The 21,856-nt window shown below is 43.0% G+C and overlaps 1 protein-coding gene across 1 annotated transcript in view; it reads right to left on the bottom strand.

Moving 5' to 3' along the window:
* Positions 1-11,467: 11,467 nt before the first annotated feature.
* Positions 11,468-21,856, bottom strand: part of FAM151A (family with sequence similarity 151 member A) — a 41,103-nt gene continuing 30,714 nt past the window's right edge. Inside the window, exons 7-8 of the mRNA XM_073591475.1 lie at positions 19,197-19,334; positions 11,468-12,584 (exon numbers count right to left, since the gene is read on the bottom strand). Coding sequence (XP_073447576.1) covers positions 11,914-12,584; positions 19,197-19,334 — 809 coding nt within the window. The 3' untranslated portion in view covers positions 11,468-11,913. The remainder of the gene's footprint in view (positions 12,585-19,196; positions 19,335-21,856) is intronic.

The raw sequence follows: 21,856 nt of genomic DNA, 5'->3' as shown, positions 1-21,856 counted from the left end.
CTCATTTGCTCTGACATGCACTGTGAGCTGTAAGGTCTTATATAGACAGGTGTGTGGCTTTCCTAATCCAGTCCAGTCAGTATAATCAAATACAGCTGGACTCAAATGAAGGTGTAGAACCATCTCAAAGATGATTAGATGAAATGGACAACACCTGAGTTAAATGAGAGTTAAATAAATCTGCAAAAATGTCAACAATTCTGTGTTTTTTCTGTCAATATGGGGTACTGTGTGTAAGTGAATGAGAAAAAAAAATGAACTTAAATGATTTTAGCAAATGGCTGAAATATAACAAAGAGTGAAAAATTTAAGGGGGTCTGAATACTTATATATATATATATATATATATATATATATATATATATATATATGTAATGTTTCAGGGTTCTGAGTAATTTTCTAGCAAAAAAAATGATGATTTTTACATGTAGGAGAGAAGTGTCAGAATTGGCCTGGGAGGCAAGGGGTTAATTACCATAATTACCATAAGTAAGTAATATACAAATAATTATAATATATTATTTTTAAGGTAATTTACTATATATTATATATTTTTTTTTATCTGCTTTGCCGGGAGGGCATCAATAGACGTCCTCCCCTTTGCAAGCTGAGCGCGCCCCCCCCCCCCTGCAGGAGGCGTGCGGCGCACGCTGTGATAACCCGAGTCTATGAGACTCGGGTGATCACAGATCCGAGTAAGGGGTCGATCCCGACCCTTTACCACGTGATCTGCTGTCAGCCAATGACAGCTGATCACGTGATGTAAACAGAGGATCGGTAATCGTTTTTCTTTTTTCTTCTCACGCTGACAGCGTGAGGAGAAAAAAAAGTCGATCACCGGCTCCTGTTGAAGGGACATCGGTCCCGAGCAGGGAGAGGCGAAGCCGCCTCATATGTGCCCACAGTGCCCACCAAACAGTGCTCACCAATCAGTGCCCACCAGTCAGTGCCCACAAGTACATCAGTGCCACCTATCAATGCCCACCGCTAGTGCCTCATCAGTGCCACCTATCAGTGTCGTCTACCAGTGCCGATCAGTGCCCATCACTGCCACGATCAGTGCCCATCACTGCCACCCATCAATGCCCATCAGTGCCAGCTCTCAGTGCCACCTATTAGTGCCCTTTGGTGCCACCTATCAGTGCCCATCAGTGCCTCCCATCAGTGCCACCCATCAGTGCCCACCAGTGCCACCTATTAGTGCCCACCAGTGCCGCCTATTAGTGCCCAGCAGTGCTGCCTATTAGTGCCCATCAGTGTCGCCTTATCGGTGCCCATCAGTGTCGCCTTATCAGTGCCCATCAATGCAGCCTATTAGTGCCAATCAGTGTAGCCTCATCAGCGTACATCAATGAAGGAGAAAAATTACCTGTTTGCAAAATATATTAACAAAATATAAAATGGTTATATATATATTTTTTTTAATTCTGTCTTTTTTAATTAAAAAAAAAAATACAAAACCCAGAGGTGATCAAATACCATCAAAAGAAAGCTCTATTTGTGGGGAAAAAGTGACAAAAATTTCATTTGGGTACAGTGTTGTATGCCCGTGCAATTGTCATTCAAAGAGTGACAGCGCTAAAAGCTGAAAATTGGTCTGGGCAGGAGGGGGTTTGGGTGCCCAGTAAGCAAGTGGTTAAACCAGTAATTTCACAGTAAATAGATAAATAATAAATTATTATCTTATAACATATAGCATTAGCTTATACCTTTTCTGCAGCAGCAGATTCTCATTCTCCCTCTTAACTGTGTGAGAAAAACATGGGATTATGAGTAAATCTTATATCCATAAACCTATGTTTTTCCTTGTAGTTAAGAGGGCTGGGCTGGAAGGGAGCATGTGTCTTTTCATGCTTTCTTCTATGACACTGCAGTGAGAGGCGTGCCTCCACTGCAGCATTTTTATTGGACAGCTTGGGCCAATGGTGCTTTACCACTGGTCCAAGACGCCAAGCTGTCCTTTGAGCTCAGTTCTTCTGACAAGAAGTGAGAGGCACTGTGGGCTCATCCTCTCAGTCTGCTGTGGAGAGCAGTTTGTTGCTGTTGATTAGTAAACCATTCCACAGCTTGTACTGTGATTGCAGCAGTCCAGACACATTTCTGCACATATACCGTCTGGATCAAGGAGGGGTTTGATATTAATTAGAAAAAACTTAATGTAAATAAATCACTGGACCGGATAGCTTACACTTGAGAGTTCTCAAGGAACTTAGCCATGTCATAGCCAGACCATTGTTCCTAATTTTTCTGCTTCAATATTTTTATTAAAGTTTCAAGAAGCATAACAAGCCATGGTTTGCCCACGCAGGGGCAACATCGGACAGGCATGTAAAAAAAACGTGTATGATCGTGTAATGATTAACATAGCAGAAAACTATTACCAGGACCATAGAGGAACAAGTTAGGAATTAGGGAGCTATCACAGGCTATGATACTCTATTCCCTGGAGGACAGCAATCTATATTGACAGCCTTCATACGTATCAGAAATAAAAAGAGAAAGGGAATAAACAGGGTAAGGGAAGAAAAGAGAGAGAGAAGAGAGAAGAGGAGAGTAGTTACAAGAGAGGGCGAGTACCATGGACACGGGACCTATGCAAACAAGGTTTAAAGTCGACCGTAGCTAGCTGGGGGGAGGGACAGGAAAGAATAACTTATCTACAGTTCCCAGATTTTCAAACATTTTGCATGTGAATCCCTCAATATACTGGACATCTGCTCATTAACCATCAGAGCGGTCATTCTGGTTTTGACCCCATGGAAGGTAACAACGGGGATCTTCCAGGCCTGGGCAATGGTCCGTTTGGCAGAAATAAAAAGGTATGAGGCCAATTTCTGCTTGGGTGCAAAGAGGCCCGGTACTGGGCAATGTAAGAGAGCCAGCCGGGCACCCTTTCAGACTGTCAGATGGAATAACGTCTGCAGTAGGCCGAAAACTCTGGACCTGATCAAACGTGGGCAAGACCACCATATATGTAAGACATCCCCATGCTGACCACAATTTCGAAAACATCCATCACTGCTTCCAGGATAAGTGTGGGCAAGCCTAGCCGGTACCCAGTACCACCGCTGGAGCACTTTATAAGTGGCAACAAGGGTGGCAGTGTTGAATGAATATTTTGTTATTGTTGTCCAGGCCTTATTCCAGTTCTTCCCCTCAATACTTGATCCAATACAATACTCTCCATTGTGTCACATAGGAGAGGGTTGATAAAGATGATCTACCATTAAGAGAGGCGTAAAGTGACAGGATAAGACCAGGAGACCCTGGGTAGTATAGACAAGTATGCTCAAAAGACGTCTTGCAAAAAGGAAAGGTAGAAGTACGACGAAGACACATAATCCAAATGTGTAATTGCAAATAATGGAAGTGCTCCTGCCTGGGGATCTCATACGTCTCCCAAAGGGTCTCCTATGACAGAAGAGAGCGTGCAGTTAAGAAGTGATGCACCCCAGTAAAGCCATGTGAGACCCACCAGGAGAAGGAACAAGGTTGTGACAACCCCGGCAGAAAAAGGGAATTATTAGTGATTGGTAAGAGGTAACTAGGGGGATATCAAGTTTCCGGTATATCGAACAGAATCCCACAGCTTCATACTGTGAAACATTAAGGGGCTTAGCGTTAAGGGACGTAATGTATGGGGAAGTCAAAGTAATGTTTATAAACAAATTGGGGCACAAGTAGTTACAAAAGCGCCCAAAATGGGATGCCAGAGGTGGTATGTAACATGGATAGTTAAGAGATCTGAGCTGCCAAATAATACCTGGCCATGTTGGGAGCTCCCAAGCTGGCAAATAATACCTGGCCATGTTGGGAGCTCCCAAGACACTCATTTATGGGTGTAAAGCGTAGATCTGGGGACTCTGGGCACCTAAGAGCCCAGATAAACTGAAGGATTCTGTTCTGTAATAGACTTAAAAGAGGGAACGTGTATGGGCAAGATCCGAAAGAAATACAGGACTTTGGGCAGGATTGTCATATTGACAGCTTGGATGCGGCCTATCCAAAACAGAGAGGGGAATTGCCAGGAGTGGAGAAGAGAGGTCAAGGAGTGCAGCAGGGGGTAGTAGTTGGCCAAGAACAAGGTGGAGTAAGAGGAGATAAGTTTAATCCCCAAATAATCTATGGAGTGGGGTTTCCAGTGATAGGGGAATTGTGTCTGTAGATGCTTGACCAGATGATCAGAAAGAGCAGTGTTCAGCGCCGTAGTTTTTGTGAGATTTATATGGAGGCCCGAGATGTCTGAAAAATGGTCCAACGTTACCTGTAGCTTGGGAAGAATTATAATAGGATTAGTGAGGGCCAGGAGAGTTTCGTCTACATAAAAATGTGTCTTATAATGGTTGCCTGCGTAAGGAAATGTCAGGGCTGTCACAGAGGGCCATGGCCAGCGGAAGAATAAAAAGTGCTGGGGACAATGGACAACGTACTTAATGGAAGCTGTGGGGGATGAGTATATAGGTTTAATCCAAGCCAGGAAGTCACCTCCAAAACCTCACGGCGTAATTGCAAATTCTAAATAGTCCCAAGAAATCGAAACAAACCCTTTGTATATGTTGAGGGACAATAAAAAGCCTGGTATCTTACATTTATGTAAGATGTAAATGAGATGTATACCCTTGCGAATGTTGTCCCCGCCTGCCGGCCTGGGACAGAGCCCACCAGGTCTCTGTGTATGAGGGTTTGAAGATATTTTTGACATGAGTGCTCAGAACCTTCCCCAGAATCTTCAGATCCACGTTCAGTAAAGAGATGGATCTGAATGCCTGCGGCTCAGTGGCCTCATCTGATGTTTTAGGAATCATAGTAATATAAGCTTTGATGAATTCGGGGCAAGGATGAGAACCCTGTTTCAATGGGTTAAAAAATGCAGCAAGATGGGGGGTCAGAAGGGTGGCAAATTTCTTGTAGTAAATGCCGAAAACCCATCCGGACCAGGGGCCTTGGAGGGTTTTAGAGATTTAATAGCTTGGGCAACTTCCTCCTCCAAAATATCAGCATTCAAAGCATCTCAGACCGCCGTGGATAAAGAGGGAAGTTTTAGATGCTGAAAGAAGCTCTCAGCACGCTCCAGGTATAACGGATTTGGTTTTCCATATAGAGTGGACAGGAAGGTTGCAAACTCTGCCATAATCTTCGTTGGGTTGGAGGTGAGGCCACCACCCCTGGTGGGTAACTGTATTAGTTTGTGTGTACGACCCACTGAGTTGAGGTTCCGGGCCAGCATGGGTCCAGGTTTGTTAGCACTCATATAGAATTTGTGTCTGGCCCAGCGTAAGGCTTTTTCAGCCTGCTCAGTGTAAAGGAGGTCAAGCTCAGTAGCCAAGGTATCACGGACCTTATGATTGGCCATGGTCGGCCTTGCCTTTCATGCTGCATCTGTCTCAACCAAGTGAGAAGTTAGCTCCTGTACTCTCTTCTTCCTGGCTCATTTCCTAGAGCTGTCAATATGAATCAGGTGACCCCTTATAGTGGCCTTATGAGCCTCCCATAGGGATACAATAGAAGTCACTGCACCCAGGTTCTCGGAAGAATAGTATTGAATGCGTGACTGTATCTGAACATAGGAGGCCTGAGTGGTGAGTAGGGACTCATTCCGTCTCCTTTGATAGGTAGGTCGAGGGAGGTCCACAAGGTTCACCAGCAGGACCAAGGGGTCATGGTCTGACCGGGTGGAGGCAGGGATGGTGATCCTAACCACCAATGGTAGATGTTGAAGGTGAGTGAATACGTGGTAGATTTTGCAGTAGCTCTAGTGTGGATTAGAGTAAAAGGTGTATTCCTATGATCCGGGGTAGAGTTCGCTCCAGACATCCACTGAGCCATAATTCTGTTCAAGATAGCACATGTTCGTTTCTGATAGGGTATCGAAGGAGAGGGCCACTCCACTCAGAGAGCTCCTGTCAAGGGAAGAATTAAGCGTCATATTTGAGGCTTCCATAAAGAAAAGAATGCCCTGCTAGTGTCGCGAGATGACTTGCAGTAATTGAGACATTGGGGGGGGATTTACTGAAACTGGAGAGTGCAAAATCTTGTGCAGCTGTGCATAGTAGCCAATCAGCATCTAACTTCAGATTGTTCAGTTAAGCTTTGACAATAAAACCTGGGAGCTGATTGGCTTCCATGCAGAGCTGCACCAGATTTTGTACTCTCCAGTTTTAGTAAATTAACCCATAAGTTCCTAATTTTTAAAGCTGTATTAAACCAAGAAACATACATTTATTATATTGCAGCTTACCAATTGTTAGATTTGATGTAATTGTCTGCATTAGTTTTCTTTGTTATACTTATTTTCACCTGAAGATCCAGCTAGTAAGTATTTTCAAAAGAACAGGCTGTCTCACAGATTGTATCTGCAATGAGATTACACAATGAGACAAACCAGTTACCACTGGCAGGGGTGCTTACAATGATCTGCTTTTATTTATTTATGTAAAACCTTTATCCCAAAGGTGAAAAAACTGTTTATAAAGTATTAGCTGGAGTTTGGTTTTGATTTGTTTGTGTATTTAAATCTGTTAGTATAACTAACCTTCTCCCCCCCAGCATGACAATGCTGCTATGCAAAGGTGCCCCCTGTGCTTCTTCATCCAGAGTGGGGGTACTGTAGTACAAGGGTGTGTTACTGGCCAGATCACCAGGTGAAAACCGTGGGGAAAAAAAAAAAGAAAAGCAATGCAGCCGCCACATCTAATGATTTGTAAAGTGCAATATATTACATTTTGGGTTTTGGGTTTAATGCCGCCTTAAGTGTTCTGCATAACTGTTGCAAGTGTGATGATGCTGTATTGCAGAATAATGAGACCCCTTGCCTTTCCACTATAGAGATCATTGAAGAACCTTGGCTGCATTAACATCTATACTGTACATCCCCCCTCCTGCAACACACCCATGCTTTCCCATGGAAAGAAATGGAAACCCATTAAAACACCCATCTCCGGGTGTCAGCATACATTAAAGTGCAATGTCATGTGTTTTCATAGTGCACTGCAACCTATTTTGTATAGAATGTCAGCGTGTATCATAACACATCATGTATTTTTGGAAAAGTAACAGTGATCTATGCAGAGAGCAGAGCTGTGGGAGGGGCCATCAGGCTCCACGCACTACAGGCTGTCTGCAGAAAACTACAGGAGGGGGCGGAGACAAGACCAGTCACCCTGCACAAGGAGAGAAAACAGCAGTGACCAGTCTTTATTACAGGAAGTTTCTGTTGTCTAAATCTGTTGATCATGTGTGTTTTCTTGAATCTAATGCCCCGTACACACGGTCGGATTTTCCGATGGAAAATGTGTGATAGGACCTCGTTGTCGGAAATTCCGACCGTGTGTAGGCTCCATCACACATTTTCCATCGGATTTTCCGACACACAAAGTTTGAGAGCAGGATATAAAATTTTCCGACAACAAAATCCGTTGTCGGAATTTCCGATCGTGTGTACACAATCCGACGGACAAAGTGCCACGCATGCTCAGAATAAATAAAGAGATGAAAGCTATTGGCTACTGCCCCGTTTATAGTCCCGACGTACGTGTTTTACGTCACCGCGTTCAGAATGATCGGATTTTCCGACAACTTTGTGTGACCGTGTGTATGCAAGACAAGTTTGAGCCAACATCCATCGGAAAAAATCCTAGGATTTTGTTGTCGGAATGTCCGATCAATGTCCGATCGTGTGTACGGGGCATTAGTGTGCTTTTGTGTATTTCTTAGATCTAAGCAGTAATCCAGTGTGAGACTTCCTGTATTAAAGACCGCTCAGTCACTGCTGCTCTCTCTCCTTGTGCGGGGTGACTGGTCTTGTCTCTGCTCTTCCTGTAGTTTCCAATAAGGGGAGGAGCCTTTTGGGATCCTCTTATAGCTCTGCTCTCTGCGCAGGCTAAGTACAGCATAGTGATGATGTCACAGCTACGTTTACATTGTAATATCTGGGTTTGCAAAGACATCTGCTTCACACAAAGTGGATTTATTTGCTGAGTGGCTATTTAACTGAACATTTTTGTGCCCAGAGCTCAGCTTTGATCTGTCCCATTTATAGACTGAGCCTGATGCCAGATTCAAGAGTACATTCTGCCATCAGTTTAATTCCAATTGTCATTTTTGCAGAGATGATTCAACGGTTAGCATCAAAATTGTAAAGAAAACTTAGATATCAAAGTTAAAGACAGGCTAATACAAATCAATACAACTCAATTATTTCAAATTCTTTTTATTATGAAAGAAATATTTTATTACCTAGACATGAAATAATCGGTTCATACATCTACAAAGGCTTTGTCTTCATGTGTATATTCAGCACTAAGTAGCTCATATATATTTACACAGTATCTATTAATCAATGCAGAATATTGACTTTCCATAGATAGCAATAATAGTATACAATCTTTAAAAAGAAAATGTGTATCCAGCACCTCATATTCACTTACCTATGCTAATCCTCTGACTGCTACGCCCCTACAGCAGTTTTTTCATTTTCTGCACACATGTAAAAATCAGCACTTTTAGTTAAAAAAAAATCTTAAAACACCCAGAACATGATATGTATTTTGAAAGCAGAGACCCTGTAGCATAAAAATATAGTAGTTGCAATTTTTTATGTTGCACAATATTTGTGCAGCTGTTTATTAAACATATATTTTCAGAAAAAAATTATTAAAACTAATTTTATTATATACACACAATAAAATACATATTTTTTAAATGTAAAAAAATTAGGTTGCATCAAGGAAATAGATACCAAACATGACAAGTCTTAAAATTGCGTGCACACGGGAAATCGCAGGAAACTACAATACCCAAAAATCTCTATAGGCAACGCTTTAAAAGCCTTTACACCTCATCAATTGAGAAGTAACTGTGAACTCTGGTGCTAGACTTATTGCTCTCACTCTGATGTTCATGGTGATACCTTATATGTGGTGCAATCTCAGTTTACGTACACACATGCACTGTACCGCGTATGCATTTGCAGGTGTGTGCAGGGCAGTGGGGTTAAATTTTTTTGGATTTGTTTGTTAGAGTTTTTTTAACTGTTTTGTTTAAGTTTTTTTGTTTAACTTTATTGCTCTTACAAGGGGTTAACAAACCCAGATGTGATAGCATTGGGCAGGTGACAGGTACTCTTTATGGACCCCAATGTCTCTCTTGCCCTCCAAAGCATTGAAACTGAGCGAGGATCGCACTCGATTCCATCTTTAGAAGAGGCTTCCTTCTGGGACAACAGCCATACAGACCAATTTGATGCAGTGTGCAGCGTATGGTCTGAGCACTGACAGGCTGACACCCCCCGCCCCCCCCCCCCTCAACCTTTGCAGCAATGCTGGCAGCACTCATACTTCTATTTCCCAAAGACAGCCCCTGGATATGATGCTGAGCACGTGCACTCAACTTCTTTGGTCGACCATGGCGAGGCCTGTTCTGAGTGGAACCTGTTCTGTTAAACCGCTGTATGGTCTTGGCCACCGTGCTGCAGCTCAGTTTCAGGGTCTTGGCAATCTTCTTATAGCCTAGGCCATCATTATGTAGCGCAACAATTCTTTTTTTTAGATCCTCAGAGAGTTCTTTGCCATGAGGTGCCATGTTGAACTTCCAGTGACCAGTATAAGAGAGTGAGATCGATAACACCAAATTTAACACACCTGCTCCCCATTCACACATGAGACTTGTAACACTAACAAGTCACATGACACCGGGGGGGAGGGGGCTAATTAGGCCCAATTTGGACATTTTCACTTAGGGGTGTACTCACTTTTGTTGCTAGTGGTTTAGACATTAATGACTGTGTGTTGAGTTATTTTGAGAGGACAGAAAATTTACACTGTTCTAGCTGTACACTCACTACTTTACATTGTAGCAAAGTGTCATTTCTTCAGTGTTGTCACATGAAAAGATAGAATGAGATATTAACAAAAATGTGAGGGGTTTACTTCCTTTTGTGAGATACTGTATATAGCATATTCACCCCGAGGGAGGTAGAGGTCAAGACAGTACCAATTCCCTGGGACTTAGTACAGCCAACATGACCATAACCTTTCACTGTTTCACTGTTCTGGTTCTAGAAATCTGTTAAATTTCATTTATTCAATCCAAAAGTTATATGTGTATGACCCGCTGTAGCCACATTAATATAGCAAAGTAAAAGGCTACTAGTAGTTAAACCGCAGTTTGATAGCACTTACTTTGCAAGGTAGATACTGTAGGTAAAAGTGATCCTAGACCATACATAGCAGAGCTCCAGGCAGGCAGCTGTAATACTCATTTGAAAATGTTTTAGCCAGTCTTATGATTTGCATACATGCAATGCCAGGATGGTAATCAAGCTATTAACTGGATGGTCTACTGTATGGCCTTCCAGCTTATTGGCCAACAAAATATTGATAGTCGCCTGCCTGGACATGTACAGTAGAATGGCAGAGGTATGTAAATCACAATGACGTAGAAAGCTGCAACAGTGATGTCACCCACTTGGACTTGTAGCATGCAATATATAAGAACTGAAGTGCCACACCACTGCTTTTTAGTCCAGATACAGTTTTTTTTTCCAGTAAAGGTCAGATAAACAATAAAAAGGGTAGCAAATGCATTTTGTGGGTCCTTCATCAGGGCTAAAAGGGTGTTTTTTGGATCCCTAAAATGCGCTGGAACACGTTTTGATTGTTCATCTTACCCTTACTGTTATAAAACTGTATCTGGACTATTGAGCAGTCACGTGGCACTTCAATTCACGTTTATATGGTAGTACATTACAAACCAAGGAAACTTATGGAGATCCTCTGTGATGTAGACACTGCCCATCCAGTAACCAGGTCACCTACACCAATATCATTACAGTCCAGTACAGTGGGATAGCAATGCCACTTTATTTATTTCTACTTTCTTAATGGATTGTAGCATTCAAGAAATATGTAAATCACAATGACATAAGAAGCTTGGTTTTGGGAATCATTATTCAGACTGAACAGAAACACAAACACTTTGGCAGGTAAAACAGTTCACTAAGACCCCTTTCACGCTGGGGCGCTTTGCAGGCACTACAGCTCTAAAAATAGCGCCTGCAAAGCGCCCTGAAAGAGCCGCTCCTCACACTCCAGTGTGAAACCCCCGAGGGCTTTCACACTGGAGCGGTGTGCTGGCAGGACGGTAAAAAAAGTCCTGCTAGCAGCATCTTTGGAGCGGTGAAGGAGCGGTTCTCCTTCACGGCTCCTGCCCATTGAAATGAATGGGGCAGCGCGGCTATACCGCCGGCAAAGCGCTGCTGCAGCAGCGCTTTGCGGTGGTTTTAACCCTTTCTTCGCCGCTAGCTAGAAAGGGGTCTTAGGTATGGCAACAGTGCCTTAATTGTTTGCCTAGGGCAGTGAAGGCGAACCTTGGCACCCCAGATGTTTTGGAACTACATTTCTCATGATGCTCATGCACTCTGCAGTGTAGATGAACATCATGGGAAATGTAGTTCCAAAACATCTGGGGTGCCAAGGTTCGCCATCACTGGCCTAAGGTATTGCTTTTGTAGTTCCTTCATTTAAAATAATTGCCTGAATTTTAACTAATTATTTGAAGAGTCATTTTTCTTGACAAATTTTTTTTTTTTATTGTAAAGGTTTTTAAACAATTACATTTAGATGTCAGCTCTAAATTCGTGTTTTTTTAAATATAATATATAAATATAATTGCCAACATCCTTTATTAAAAACATGGTGCTATTGACATTGCTGCTTACAGAGGCTCCCTCCCCCAACTACGACTATATTTACCAATGGTTCTTCTCAATGAACTAGACATTTTTCTGACCAATTATCCTTTTTTAAACCAGCTAACCGATTGTGGAAATATTTAGAGAGAAATTTAAAAGTTTGTTCAACGCTGGCTATTGCTACAAAATTTTACATCCATTGTAGATAATGAAATATTTTTCTTCTATGTGGTATAGATGCTTGTCATAAGGGAAGAGTAATAATCTGGGGATAGTTTGTAATAAACTCCATTTGTGGTGTGTGTTCTGATGGTTATTAAGCCATGGTATCCTTCCATGAATGTGCCCTGGTCTTTTGTATGCTCCACTGTTAGCGTATATGTAGAGGAGGCCTTCAAAAGACGGATAGTGCTTAGCCAACCCTTTCCAAGAGCCACCGCCTGCACTTGGAAGGACACATCCTGCCACACCCCTTCAAAGAGCTTTAGCATATCCAGCACCATTGGGTCTGTGTATCCATTATCCAGCTTCTCAGGAGGCCATCTAGGGGCAATGGTGACCCCTGGGAAAATGTCGTTGATGCTGCTGATGAAGTCTTCTCCTTTGATATATCCTGGTGTGCTGAAACTGCCATAAGATATCTCCATGCTGATCCACACTGGAACATACAGCAGTTTATCGTTGTTTAGCCTATTTAGTAGATGCAAAGTCTCATTGAGAGAAACATGATCTTTAGGTTTCAGATAGACGCCCCATGGGAGAGCGGAAGCAATCACCAGCTTTAGACAGTCTTCCAGTGGAAGTTTAGCAGATGACTGGGCAACCACCACCACTGGTATAAGAGTGGAACTGACCAACTGAACTTCAACTTGAAATGTGAGCATTCCAAAGCTACCTGCAACACAGAGAACATTGTAATTATGTGCGATGGGATACACATTATTACATAGATGCCTGTACATATCCTCAGGCTTCAGGAGCATTGCATGACTTTTCTCCAAAATACATTATCACTGACTAAAGGAGCTAGGTGAGCTGGTAAGACAGGTTTAAACAATAGATAGACAAAGAAGGGTGCACCAACCCAGTGCATTACCTGAGCTTCACTCTCTCAACCAATATTGACTATTATTAATCCTTATGTGGCTAGCATTAGTAAATAGATAGGAAAGTATATTTTATTTACTTGTTTTAAACTTCTTTTGCATATCTTCAGTTAACTCCTAGTTTCCAGGAGTCTTCAGGAGGGGAGGAGGGGTTTTTCTCAGCTAAGCACACCCTCCTCCTGCATGCCTGAGCTAAGGGCAGATGGATTCCAGGAAGTAAATGCTACATGAATCATTTGCCCTTAGATATCCAAGATGACCACAGTCAGAAATGCTAGGGGATGTTTTTCAAAGTGATTTCTTAGCAAAATAAAGCACAGAGACATGGATGGATCGGTGAGTTTGCTTTGCATATTAAAAATTATCTCAATTGCGGTTTTGGTTTGTGTTGCTCAGATGCAGTGTAGTTCCATTTCAAAGCACCATTTATTTGTAAAAAGTAGTAGTAATAAAATATACTCACAAACAATATGAGTTACAGGTATATAAATGGCTAAAGTGTTAATTCATTTTGAGAACCTGGACGGCACCACATAACATATGCAATCGCTAATGTATTTTTTCGAGGGGTATACCCTCTTTATCAGAATAAATGGTGCACAAGGCTAGTGTGCCCCTCTTGTTTTTCTTTATAGTATCTAGGATGAAGAGGGCAGCAAGGCCAAATGCTTACCCAGGCACTCTACTGGAGTATAGAACCCACAAGTTCTTCTATTTCATGGATGACTTAAATACACTTTCTACTGGTTCACAACACCTTAGCACTGATATGTTGTTCATGTTTTCATTTTTTTTAAACAAAAGAGGATAAGATAAATGTCCACTTTTCATTATTTTGCTCTCATTTATTAAACAGTAGCTGCAACCAAATTTTTTTTAAGTAAAGTGGGCAAGAGTTAGAAATGTTGTCATGTTTTTATTGCTGCATGGGTCTCTGGGAGATCTCCTTTAACTTCCTGTCCTGGTGATCATTGTCACTACTAGTAGTTTATTGTCCATTTTATTAGGGATAGCCATATATGGATAGATTCCAGCCAGTGAACTGAATAAGAGAAATGAATAGATTCCTAAAACATGCTAAACAACGTGGATAGGGAATCTCCTGACTATTGTATTCTTAAACCACAGAAATACAGATGGTAACCTCACTGAGTAACAGCTTGACACCAGTTGCTGAGCAGCAATAGGGGTCTCCATTCTAGAGGCTATTGTATTCTGGCAGCCGCAGCACCCGCTACTGTCTGAATACCCAAACAGTGACTACTTCTGATTGGATGCAAATACTGTTCTGCTTAGAAAGTTCAATTTGGCTACTTTTTTTATACAGACTATCAGCAGGAATCAGCTGGAATTTGAGCTGTGTATGGCCAACATAAGTTTTAAATGAATTATATAGAAAGAAAGAAGAAGAAAAGAAAAAAAATACCTATGTGGGCTCACATAAGATTCAAAGTATTCATAACAACTGGATAGAGCTAAATAAAATGGTGATTAAACTAAAAAATCATTTAGACCTAAACAGCTTGCAAAGCATCAAATTTTACAGCCATTTGTTTGGACCATTTTAGATTGTAAGCTCTTGTGAGCAGGTCCTCCTAACATTCTTCTCTAGAATTGTATTGTAACTGTACAGTTTCCCTTTCTTTATTAAGCACTGCACACTGTTGGCACTATATCCTGCATAATAATAATAGTTTTTTTTCTCTTAAAATAAGTTGTAAGATATTTTCCTGCAATTTATACAAAAGTTGTACAATAAGACTGTAGTGTGTGTAGGCCCATCTTTTTCCTTGTCAGTTCCTTGACAGTTTTAGAATGCTAGGAAAGGAAGGACTTTAAAACATACAGTTTTATAAACTCTCTTCATGAGTTTTTCCTCTGTGACGGCTGGAATAGCTGCAAATAGCAGTATGAGGTCCTGTCCTTGTACAAGTTTTCTTTAATAACATGTACAAACCATGTGCCTCTTTTGGGTATTCATACTTTCACCTTTCACTGTTTTTGTAGCGTGTTTTTAAAAGAGAAATAAAAAGGCATGAACCCCAAAATTTGAAAACTGCTGTGGATGCAATCATGCAACATACACCGATCAGCCATAACATTGTAGCCACTGACAGGTAAAGTGAATAACACTGATTATCTCATTGTAATGGCATCTGAAAGTGGGTGGGATATATTAGGCAGCAAGGGAAAATGTTGTCCCTGAAATTGATGTGTTGTGAAGCACCCTCCTACCGTAGATAGGTTGCTAGAAAAGCTAGGTACATTTTGTTTTTTGCTTTACTGTAATTAATGAAACAGTTTGTGATTGCTTTGGGCTGTTCTGGGCTCTGCAGGCTTGATTGCTTTCCCCTGTCTTCTGGAGGGTTCCAGAATATAGTGGATGGAAGGAGGCAAATCAGCAGTTTGAATATTTATGTTGTCTCAGCCAATCCTTGGGGGAGGGTGCCCCAAGAAGGTGGTTCTTGTCCAGGAGGAGAATTTCCCAACTTGAAAGGCTACTGTCCTTCTAAGCAGCCCCAGATGAAATTCTACATGAACACATGGTTCTAAATGTGGCAGAGCTTGGGGGCCTGTTCTCCTAAAAATCTCTGAAGCTAAGAATAGGATTTCACTGAGGATCTGGTCTGAAGAGTTCACTGGAGAAATGTCTGGCTGATATTGAAAAGAGGCATCCAAATATCCAGAGACATTGTGAGTACAGACCTGAGTGTAGGATCCTGAAGACTGCTGCAGCTGCTATCCAGGGCTGCTGTTAGAAATCACGGGGCCCCATACAGCCTACGGAGGGCCGGTGGAGGGAAAAACCATCTTTTAACTCCTGCAGAGAGAGCAGCACAGTGCATAGTTTCTGTAATTGTCGCGCCGCACTGAGCCAACTCCCTGTCCGGGCCCCTCTATGTGTCTGGGCCCCCTACATGAGGACCCTACTGCTTTAAGCATCTGTGATAAAGCGTACAGTGTCGTCTGATTGCTGTTCTGTGTTCCTGGGGTATTCCACAGCTCCCTATGCCCTGCTCAAAGTATTCAGCAAAACAAATTTAAAAAGGCAACCCCGCTAGGCTGTTCATTAAGCCAGAAGAGTGGATGCTGCTATGTGCCTGGCTGTTGCACCAATTTGGGATAAAAAAAACTATGGCAAACCAGCAGCCCCTATGGGGATGAACTCTACTGACAGCAGAAAAAACGAGCAAGCATAAGGATTTGAGCAACTTTGACAAGGACCAAATTGTAATGGCTAGATGACTGGGTCAGAGCAACTCCAAATCTGCAGTTCATGTAGGATGTTGCCATTCTGCAGAGGTGAGGAGCTACTAAAAGTGGCCCAAGGAAGGAGAACCAGTGAAACAGAAAGAGGGCCTGGGGCAGCCAATGCTCATTGTTGCACATGTGGAACGAAGGTTTCCCTGTGTAGTACGATTTAATAAAAGAAGTGCTGTAGCTCAAATTGCTGAAAAAGTTAATGCTGGTTCTGATATTAGGTGTCAAACCACACAGAACATCTCAATATGTTGTGCATGGGGCTGCGTAACCACAGACCAGTCAGGGTGCCCATGCTGACCACAGCCAAAAATGCCTATAGTGGGTGTGTAGGCTTAAGAACTGGACCACGGAGCAATGGAAGAAAGCGGCCTGGTCTGATGAACTCAAGAATGGTTTAAGGAACACAACAATGGGTTTGAGGTGTTGTCTTGGGCCTCCAAATTCTCTAGCTCTCAATCCAATCGAGCATCTGTGAGATGTGCTGGAAAAACAAGTTCTATCCATGGAGACCCCACCTCTCAACTTACAGGACTTAAAGGATCTGCTACTGACAGCTTGGTGCCAGATACCAGAGCATGCCTTCTGAGGTCTAGAGTAGTCCATGCTTCAACTGGTTATGGTGGGTGGTCATAATGTTATGACTGATTGGTGTAAAACACACTCCCCCCTTCTCTTTCACTGCATTGATATAATACACTATCCTAAGGTATCTCCATGTTTTTATCAAATAATGAGAGCAAAGCTTTTTGGTTCTGTATTGGAGGAAGAGTGACCATATTGGTTCTGAATTGTGCAATCAGCTGTGGTGTTACATGTGTTGCATTAAAGCCCGACTGAACTTTCAGTTTAATTCAGCTAAATATTTGCACTAAGTACATCAAAACAAAAGACGTTTAAAGTCATACAGTTCATTTTCTTGGGAAAGTAGCCACAACCTAAGTAGAAAAGTCTCTCTCCTGCCAGCACTTGCAGAAAAGGACCCATAGTTCTTGTGTAGAAGCAGTGATCTCTTTAGAAGTCCACCATACCTCCTGCTGAGTGAGAGCTGTCCAATTAGGAAGAATATGCTTTGAGGATTGTAGAGCTATAGCAGTGTTTCTCAACATCAGTCTTGAAGGCGCCACAACAGGTCATGTTTTCAGGCTCTCCATTATTTTGCACAGGTGATTTGATCAGTTTTACTGCCTTAGTAATTACCACGGCCGTTTCATCAATTATCACAGCCGAAATCCTGAAAACATGATTTGTTGGGGCGCTTGGGGACTGGAGTTGAAAAAAACTGAGCTATAGCAAACCTTCCAACCATCCTGGATTCGCTGGGACTGTCCTGGCATTTGATGTAAGTCCCGGCGTCCCAGCGCAGCAAATCAAGGCTTTGTCCTGCAGTGGAGCCCAGTGCAAGAACAAGTTCCGGCACTTGGCTCCAGTGGCTTTCCCGCAAGCATGCACTAGCGCACTAGCGCGGGCACCAGTAACACCTGCCCTGCGACTTGTGTGGGGTGTCTGGGGTCCTGCACTACTGTGTATATGTGACAGGCAGTTGGGGCTGAGCGATGCCGGCTGCCGCACACATACAGTGCACTGCAGAGTGGCTTGCGACTCCTCCTCCTCCTTGGCTGTGATGCAGACAGGAGGGTGGAGGCGGGGAGGAGTCATGTCATGGCCGGGTCTATGGTGGTGGTGGTGGGGTGGGGTAGGCTGGGCTGCCCCCCCCCAGAATCCACCCGTGCCCCCCCCCCCAGGCCAGCTCCCCATAGATAGCGTACCTGGCTGCTGAGCGAAGTGACAACAGCTGTGCACTCCCTCTCCTGTCATTCCAGCAATCCTCCATATGGCAGGTGATCTATAGATCAGACTGTACACAATATGATTAGCGCCCCCTATGTCCTCCAAGAGCTGCTCATCTTCCGGAAGCAGGTAATATGGATGGGGGGGCGGTAATCATACAGTCTACAATCTGATCTCTAGATCCCGTATCATGTGCTGAATGGTGGAGCGCTGGTATGACAAGAGGGAGAGAGCACAGCCTGCAACCCCCCCCCCCCTCCGCACCCTAGAGATTTTCTGCTTGTAAGTTTGTGGGGAGAGAGAGGGTGGAACTTACAAGTGGGGAATTGTATTGATATTACAGTGGGAGGAGAGCAGGGGGTAAGAATCACAGTGAAGGTTAATTTGGTGGAAGAGATTTTTGCTAGGAGGGAGTAGGGGGATTTTGGTTAAAAGAAGGAATGGGGGGGGGGATTTGGCCCCCCTGTACCCTGCCCTACTGACTCCTGTCCTGCTAACCCCTGTACCCTGCCCTACTGACCCCATGTCTTCCATCCTGCTGACACTTGTACACTGCCCCACTGACTCCTGTCCTTCCTGCTGACCCCTGTACCCTGCCCTACTGGCCCCCTGTCCTGCTAATCCCTGTCCTCTGCCCTTGTGACCCTTCTTCACTGCCATAATGACCCCTGGGCCCTGCTCTGCTGACCTCCGTACTCCTTAACAGTGCGAAGGGCTTAAGAGTTTGGCCACACCCACATTTTGCAGCGGCTACACGCGCCACAGATCACTTCCTCCATCATGTGTCCCTCGTTCTGAAATTGAAAAGTTGGGAGGTATGCTATAGGTCTGATTTAGTAGGGGGTGTGTCCCCACAGAGAACAAGTGTCCTTTTCTGCACATGTTGGCAGGGCACAGGTTGCTCTAATCAGACTGTGGCTGCTTTCTAAAGGAATCCAACCAAGACTTTGATCATCCCTTTTCTGAATGAAGCTGGAATTTATTTAGCTAATTTAAACCAAAAGTGCAATTGAGCTTTAAGGCAGCCCATTTACTTTGAACTGGCTGCCAACGTGCTGCAATACTTTTAATAGACATGCATCATTTATACAATGCAGTGCACCATAACGCAGAGATGTTAAAAATCTGGTGTGCCATTTGTTGCAGTGCACTTGGTTTGTATGTTGGGTGTCCAGTGTTTCTGTTAGTTCTGTGCATTAACGTGAATTGAAATTTAAATGTATCCAGACATAAGATGATCCTATGAAATGCACAAGCAGTGCATTTGCTGTCATATGGGGCGTTAATAATACAATGATGTCAGTATGTTATGTGAAGTTCCCTGCCATGATGACAGAATCTCTGCTTACCTTGTAGAAGGCTCTGCACAGCGGAAACGTCACCTTCAGCATCAAACCATTTCACAAGAATTCCGTCATTGTCCTCCGGGTGGAAATACAAACGCAAACTGCCACCGGAATAGAACAATTTCTTCCTGTTTGGATTCACTAAGTAAAAGAAAGAAAAGGTGTTAATCAGTGTTAATTTAGTCGACTAAAACGACTAAAACATTTTAGTCGACTAAAATTACTAAAACATTTTAGTCGACTAAATAAATACTATTTTAGTCGACTAAAATACGACTAAAACTAAAACAATTGAGATGACTAAAACTAAAAGCCATTTTAGTCAAAAGACTAAAATGAGACTAAAACTAAAATGTCATTTTAGTCAAAAGACTATGACTAAAACTAAATTGCAATTACTGAAATGTACTGGAGATTTAGTCGACTAAGAATAAAACAATTGCAGAAGAATAAAATGGGACTAAAATGCCATTTTAGTCCTAAGACTAAAATTAACACTGGTGTTAATGTGTTCCAGCCCCTCACTAATGGACAACATAAATGAATACAATATATCTAGATTTACAGTATATAAAGCTTCACCCTCAAGGTCCATTGCAATTTTTTACTGTAACTCCAAAATGCTGGATAGGACTTTAGAGTCATTTTTCAGAGGATATAAGGATTTGCTGGGAAGGGGGTTTGTTCTGTCCACTTTCATGTACTTTTTATGTCTGGTGTGGAACTGCGTGAGATTATTATTTTTCTGTAGTATGCTAACAACTAGCGGCAATTTTGTTAGCCACAACTTGTTTGTTAATATGATTTTGGTATCTTTCTCTGCCCTCTGCTTCTGTTTAGTGTGGGAGTCAGCAACCTGTAGATTGTGATCTACCAGTAGATTGCGCCCAAGTGACTGGTAGATCGCGGTCTGGGCTTGCTGACCCACCATCCCAGAGCAGCAAACAGAGTTTAATGCAGAGGGACTACTTGTAAAGTTGGAGCTGTAGTAGGGAACAAGAGCCGCATAAGCCAATGCCTCCTCTGTAGCACTGGCTCCTGTCCCATGCGCAGTAATACCAACTGCACTCCACCTCTTATCCCGGCCAGCGGTCTCCAGAGTGGTGCCAACAGCAGGAAAGAAGAGATCTTCAGGTCAGTGTGAAGCAATATACTGGGCATAATAGCATACGGCTGCTTTCACACTGATGTGCTGCGGTTTATCCACACCACGGGTGCAGTGCAGTGTACTTGCAGCTCTCCTGCGGGTTTGCTGCACTTAGCCATAGACATGTATTATGTCCGCAGATTTGGTGTACATTCTGAAAACGCACAAAAACGCCTGAATGCAGTAGTTTTGGTGCGCTTTCAAAAAGTTCACCACACCTGCAGGATATAATAGAAGTCTATGGCAAAGCGCAGCTAGCCCAGGAAAGTCACAGAGGCACTGTGCTGCACCTGCGGTACAGGTACACCACAGCACATCAGTGTGAAAGCAGCCTTATAGGGGGAGTCAAATAAGAGTTCATTACATATTTATTAGAGACAAGGACAGAAGGCAACTCACATGAAATCTGTTAAAACTGGCTTGTCAGCAAAGAAAGAGTCTCTGGTGAACAACTTAAGCCCAGCAGGGTACCCCAGTAAAGGGTAAGCACACCGGGTAGGTCAGTGGTATTCCCGCACGCCCAAGAAAATATACTATTAATGTGTACTAAGCTTTAGGCTTCATGTACACTACAGCTCCTAAACTTGAGTTCAGGAGCTTTTGCCATTTTTTTGCCAAAGCTCCTAAGCTCAACTCCATAAAAGCCTATGTGTCCATGTACGACATCCACAACGTCCGCGTTTGACACGTTTCGTCACACGCCACGTGACTTTTCCAAGGGAAGAGTCCAAGGGAATATATTGGATGTTCAATTCGTTATTTCAGATAACTGGGAGCCAGCTCATTTAAAGTAAACCTGTCATAAGGAGAAATATGTGTGCTGCCATTACTAACCTACTTCTAAAAATGCTTGATGTCTGGCTGCTATGCTGGTTCACTGACTTTGACACATCCTAAATTGTTGGCCTGAAAAAGGGTATGTAGTATCAGAATAGCCAAAGAAAAGTCATAAGGGTTTCTACCCTACTGGCACTCTCTCCCTCATTATTGTATGGCCCCCATAAGATTTGTCTCCTGGAATATCAGGGGTCTCAGTGACAAAATCAAATGCTCTTAAACAGCACAACCCCCATGTATGCATTTTGTAGCAGACCTATCTGGTGGGTAGGAAGGTGTTATGTCTTAAAAAACCAAGGGTGGGGCACTACCATCACGCTACTTACTCTGGTTATGCCAGAGGGGTTACCATACTGGTCCATAAGTCCCTGACCTATGAGTTGTTATACGTCAAGATTGACCCAGAGGGCAGGTATGTGGTATTACATGTGATAATAGATACACTGGAGATGCTGATTGTACGAATATATATACCTCCCCATTCCACTGTCTCACTATTGATAAGCTTGATCCCCATTCTCTCTACCTTTGCAACGGATAATATACTTATTGCTGGGGATTTTAACATGCTTCTGAACCCATCTCTAGATAAGCTGGCTTCTGGCCCTGCCACGGCCTCTGCTTTGTATTGGTGAGCATCCCTCTATGGTTTCACTGATGTTTGGAGGTGGAAGCACCC

This window comes from Aquarana catesbeiana, linkage group LG07 (genome assembly GCF_042186555.1).
Source record: "Aquarana catesbeiana isolate 2022-GZ linkage group LG07, ASM4218655v1, whole genome shotgun sequence".
In the NCBI taxonomy this organism is placed as follows: Eukaryota; Metazoa; Chordata; class Amphibia; order Anura; family Ranidae; genus Aquarana; species Aquarana catesbeiana.
Note: the sequence above shows the minus strand (reverse complement) of the source record. Positions and strands in the feature narration are given on the sequence as shown.